At 36.4% G+C, this 6,000-nt stretch overlaps 1 protein-coding gene across 2 annotated transcripts in view; it reads right to left on the bottom strand.

Annotated features, from left to right (window-relative positions):
- Positions 1-236: 236 nt before the first annotated feature.
- Positions 237-6,000, bottom strand: part of NAMPT (nicotinamide phosphoribosyltransferase) — a 30,964-nt gene continuing 25,200 nt past the window's right edge. For both annotated transcript variants that reach the window (XM_071552637.1, XM_071552639.1), the window contains 3 exons: positions 5,171-5,311; positions 4,880-5,014; positions 237-3,176 (listed from right to left, as the gene is read on the bottom strand). In XM_071552637.1, coding sequence (XP_071408738.1) covers positions 3,063-3,176; positions 4,880-5,014; positions 5,171-5,311 — 390 coding nt within the window. In that variant the 3' untranslated portion in view covers positions 237-3,062. The remainder of the gene's footprint in view (positions 3,177-4,879; positions 5,015-5,170; positions 5,312-6,000) is intronic.

Genomic DNA, 6,000 nt, shown 5'->3' with positions numbered 1-6,000 from the left:
CACAGATGTGTTCACACACACAAAAAAAAGCATGTCCAGTTTCCCTTCTTTTCTAGAACTGAGCTGACTGTAAATTCAACCACTTAGCCCCAAACTGCCTGCAAGGCAGCAGAGCACTCTCCTCGGAGGGCTGCAGTGACAGCACAGCTCTGCTCTGGTCTGTGTTTGGCAACAAAGAGCACAGCAATGACATCTGATGCCCAACATCACAACTTTCAGACACAGTCAGATGGCTCTTAGTTTCACTGCCAGAACTAAACTTTATTTCCATGTGTATTACATACTGGTATTTGAGGCCAAGTACATTAAACTTACTTTAACAGAGGATTTAAGTGAGGAATATTTATTCTTTCCTAAACAAGAAGGAATGTAAAAACCTATAAGAAAAGAACTGTTCAAGCTTTAATTTGATTTTGGCAAACCAAACAGTTAAGCATTCTTCTGTTCTCTCCTCAGATCTTTCAAAGTACCAAAAAAGCATCTTTTTATAATCATGCAGCTGAAGAAAAAAATAGTCTTACAAAATCCATTTCTTAAGCTAAATATGGCTAAAAATCAGAGTAGTAAACACAAAATTCCCAATTCCTATTTTTAATACAAATACTGTATTATATTATGAAATGGGGATAATTAAAATATATCAATGACTATAAATCTAGTAATTTAAAGCAAACAAACATGCTGTTTGCTTTCATGTGTGGAAGAATTAGGATATTGTATGATTCAAGCGCTGCAGTATTTTCTGTCAACTCCTTGATGCCCAGAATGTCAAACACAGAGACAAGTATTCAGGTCGGAATAGCACCAGGTGTTTCTTTTTTTTTTTCTCTTCCCCCTTTTAAAGATATTAACATTTAATAAAACGAGTGACATTACAACTTTTTGAAAGTGACAAGCACAAGTAGAGAATTTGCTTTGCGTTTCCAACTAATAAGCTGAAAGTCTTAGACAATGCTGAACAATTATTAATGTATTTCATGGTACATAAGAAAACAGTGCTTCCACAGTATATCCTCAGTTCTCAAGTACAAAAATATCAGTTATGGGTAGTCAACAGTTATCAAAATTTTTATTGGTACAGAATGAAAGCAGCATTTACTTTATTTTTTTTTAAACCATACATCATAAAATTCCCTAGTACACACGTGGAGGAGTGAAATAGGCTCTGTACTATTTACCTGCTACTGATCCTAGAGTGAAATACCTGCTACTGATCCTAGGTCCAGATTCAAAATCTTTTCTGGCCAAAACCAAAATAGAATTAACAGCAAAGGGAAGGCAGTTTCCTCAGTGTGAAAGGTCAGCATTTAGAGTCTCACTAAAACACTATTTTTGAAACAATACATCACTTAAATGTATAATTACATATACTACAAGGGAAAAACAGATTTCTATTAACAAGAACTATTGAGACTGGGCATAAACATCTTAACCACAAACCCTAGAAATATTATGGATGCTTTGATGTGGCCCTTTTTGGTGAGAGAGTCAGAACAATGAAGTATGGCTTTTCAAGCTTCCTTTAAAAGCACATTTTATAAAATTTTGTAGGTTTAAATTATTTTAGAGGACCCTTGACATTTTTCAGTAACATTGTTTACTAATTAGAACCATTAATTACATCAGTATATTACACCATTGGCTGACAGTGGATCACCAGCATAACAGGAGCTGTTTGCTTTTGCTGTAGCTTTTTGTTTTTAAGTAAGGGAGGTACTTTTCTAGTGAGAGCCATCCTACAGTGCTATCAAACATTTCAGAGGTTACTACATAGCTTCTCAAATAAAATCCTCAACAGTTTTGTTTTCCAGCAGATACTCATATCAAGCCTACGCAGAGAGAAAATACAATCAAGTGCAGACAGTTCAAAACTATCTCTCAAACATCTGGTTTTACAGCTACCCTCTGCAAAATAAGACCCTCCTCACCCCAAAGAGATGGGGCGAGAAGGGGAAACAGGTCTGCCATTCATGTAGGAGTTTGGCTGGCATAGAGTTTTATTAAAGTTGTTAACAAAAATAGTTAAACATTTTTACAATTTAACATCCAGTCTGACAAAAGGCAAATCAATGAAAAAAATACAAAAAAGTAAAAAAGTGCACTACCCAGTCCAGTATTTTGCTTTAAAGTCATGTCACTTACAGCATATGAAAAATAAACCCAGAAGTGTAATTACTTTAAAATACACCGCTTCCATATTTCAGTATTTTACACATATATTCTATAGTGGAAGAGGAGATCTCTTAAAAACTTTACTCTTAAAATATTGAGGTGCATATACCAAGTGGGATAGACTTGGCAAGTTAAGTTGCAGTAGAGAATCCTTTCAAATTTGGCATTTCACTTACAAACCTTACTGTGCCAGCAAGATCTGTAGTACCTAAACCTTCTAGTAAGAACAGTAATTTTGTTCAATGCAGATTTACTAACACAGACAACTACAAGAAATGGTGAGGTCAGCAACTCTATGGGATCTTAAGGAGTTATGAGTCCTGATTTAGTTGTCAAATGGAACAATGTCACAACAAACTTTAAGGCCATGTTTTATTTGCTGATTAATGGACAAAAGGCAATGGATTTTCCCCCCCACTAAATATTTTCTTGAAAGTCTGTGCTCATAAAAATCATGAAAAGTTGGAAAGACTTAATTATTGAAACTTTAAATATATTTTACACAATCTTGTTTGTACAAAAATACAAGTTAAATATAAACATAAAGCAATCATGATAATTTTATGTAAATCCATTTTGTGATATTCTGTTATATATAAAAAAGTTTCTCAGCTCTGTCTCATTTGTGAAAAGATCAATACCAGATTGAATCACTACTGGCAAAGGGCCCTAAAAAGCACACTTCAGCATTAAATATGTTTTACAATGTAAGTACCGTTTCCTGATTTTATCTTCTAAAGACTGGCAAAAGATAGGGCAGTATGTCCATAAACCAACAAATAATTTGGCTACAATGTCATAAAACACAAACACACAAATCTGTACAACAAACCAGTAGCTATGCAGTACGAACTTGTTACACACACACATACACAGACATGGAATGGAGCTTAGTGAGACGCCGATTGTAATTCACTGTTCTTCAGCCTGGCATTTTGTCTTACTTCATCAAATGAATATGACTTTGTTACCTTTCCATTCTTAAATACTGTGTGAAGGAGGTCCTGCAAGAAACACCATTGTTTTAGCAAGAGCGATTTGGCAAATGACCAAACAACACAAGTTACACAAACTCAAAAGTGAGCACACAAATCAAGGCTGGTAAGCCTAGAGTTAAAACTATCAAGATACTAAATCTTTACAGCTTCCTCTGATATTTTTCACTGGTATTTAGACAGTAGAAAGGACTTGGGACATCTGGTGCACAGACAGCAGCTTTGTGCTGTAGTCCTTTGGTTGAGATATCTATATCTGGCCAAAGTCAAACACACAGTAGATATACCTTGCTAGAACAATTTATAGGAAAGGTAACACTCAACCAAGCAAATACAACTCAATTACAGGTTGATTTTTTACAATCTGATTTTAAATTAAATACTTTTTCCCTCTAGGAAAAAAAAAAAAGAGATTAAAATATCTTTCTTCACAGTGCCCTTTGCTCATATAGTTTGTAAAACAGCACACTGGAAGGGCAATAAACACAAGGACCTACTGCAAAGACCTGGAGCTTTAGGGAAAAGAACCCACAAAACAGGACTTTTCCGTTGCTCCCAGGGAGTTCCAAAAGCTGTACCACACAAATGACCCTCCCTAATACCCTGGGATCAAAAAAAATTTAATTAATGATTTCCCCAGTCAAAAATGAAGGGACTATATATTGCCTAATTTCAGAGCAAAAGTCCTGTGGTTTGTGTTGAAGAGATTTCTCACCATTAGCTCCTTCCCCCTCCCACCCTGCTCCAGTCTCTCTCTCTCTCTGCATGTTCACCACAAACATATGTACATGCATTATGTGTGCATATAAATTTGAAACTCTTTTTTCTTAGATCTTTACATCCAGAGCACAATATCTACAGTGTGTAAAACTCAGGTTTTTTTATCTTGAAATTTCTCACAGATCTCAATTCTATGCTTACTGCTACATAAAACAGTGTGTCTAGTAGTGCCCCTCTGCCTAGTAGCACAGCCAGAGTAGAAACAGGGTTCTGTATACCAGAGAACTCTGGAAATTTCCAGCTTCTAAAAGCTGAAGTGCAGCTTGACAACTCATTTTCAGTCCTCTTAATTTGGGAAGAGTCAACATGCAGTTAAACATTTCAATGTTGCACAAGGAAAAGGCAAGAAATATCAATCCAAAAGCCTGAGATTGACATCAAGTTTGTATTTATTTCACTGAAATAGCATTTCATTTTGCAATTGTAAAGAAGTCACAGGGAAATTGAATTCTTGGTTTAAATCTACATATTTGAAAACTGGGCAACTACTCTGTGTACAGAGCATTAACCCCTGCAGAAACTATTTAAAAAGTTTCATTGGGAAGTAGAAACAAATTTCAGTTACAACTGTGTCTCTTGAACCTCCAGCTGGGGTCACTACTCAAATTGTGCAATATAGCCCAAAAAAACTACTTGGCCAGCAAATATTCTGCAACACTGAGACATGGTTTGGGGGAAAAGCAGCAATATTCTCTATTCTCTTGTTTCCGAAGACAAACAAAAGAGAAAGATCTCTATAAAGTAAGAACATTCTACTGTCATTCTATAATTCTGCTGTTAGGGATTTTGCCACTGGGGACATTTATGAAGTAATGAGATGGGAGTTGAACAAAAAGACAATCAGAAATAAATTCTGAAATTAAGTTATAAACTGCTTTTTCTCAGTCTACTTGTGCATGAAGAATGATGTAATACATTTCTGAAATTCATACCTGTCCGTACTCTTCAAGATCTCCCTTGCCTTCTTCAAGTGTCACATACTCTCCGGCAGGTGTCCTATGCAACGACAGCCGTCCTTTCTTTGACCTTTTGTTGGGATCGGCAACGGGATCCTTGAAGACATTTACCTAAAATGAAAAGAGTCTTTTTGAGCACAGAAAGGGATTTGTGGGACTTGTGCACCTAATGCAGATGGCAGAAATATAACAGGAAATGTCCAACAGGTTTTTAGGTGGTGAAGCCTCTACTGAAAGCACAAAGGTGGAAGTTGTACAAAGACATACCCCAAGACCGTTGGTCACCACGTAACTGCATTTGAAGGAACAGTTTAAGAGATCTCTCGTTAGTTTCTGCAACAAAGCTCCGCCAGATCCAAAGGCAATATTCTCAATACTCCATTTATTCTTCTTCATTCCCTCCACAATCTAATAAAAAAAAGAAAATCATGACGGAGTATACTTTTAGGCCAAGCCATTCTTCCATAAAAATATTATACTACTTAAACAAGATGCTTTTACAGACAATTAAGCCAACTAACATTCAGTTTCCAGGAGATATATGTAATAATTTGGTCAATACTTGGCACGCTGTTTGCATTTTTATTTACAGTTCCAGCATGGCAGAAAGCTTTTGCTTTAACACTATTATCATGCCAGCACATACACTTCCCAAACTAGGGTGGTGTAGTAATGCAAGACCCAGAGAAAATAAAAAAATGCATGAGAGTATTTCGGAGCCTTCCAATTTCTCGGAATTGTGGGAAGACCTCAAAGCAGAGGTCTGCATTCATGTCCTGAAACAATGCAGTCATCTTGCTCATCAGCTCCAGAAAGTTATTACCCACTCTGACCAGTGACTTGTACAGAGCAGTTCTCTTGAAGATCGCATTGTCTAGAATTAGATTAGCAATTTCAAAGATGAGAAATGAAAATATATCAAGCTGCTCTAAAATTTGCTTTGCCACCTTCTCAGGCAGGGACAGAGCAGTGTGAACTGCACAGGTAAAAGTCACTGCATCACTTCCCATCACCATCACTGTATCCAGAAAAACTTGGCATCCTCTAGCCTGGAGTAATAGGTGCTTGTTTAGTCATGCTCATAAATGGTCAAGATT

The sequence above is a fragment of the Pithys albifrons genome, chromosome 3 (genome assembly GCF_047495875.1).
Source record: "Pithys albifrons albifrons isolate INPA30051 chromosome 3, PitAlb_v1, whole genome shotgun sequence".
Lineage (NCBI taxonomy): Eukaryota > Metazoa > Chordata > Aves > Passeriformes > Thamnophilidae > Pithys > Pithys albifrons.
The sequence above is the reverse complement of the archived record's forward strand: the minus strand, read 5'-3'. Positions and strand labels throughout refer to the sequence as shown.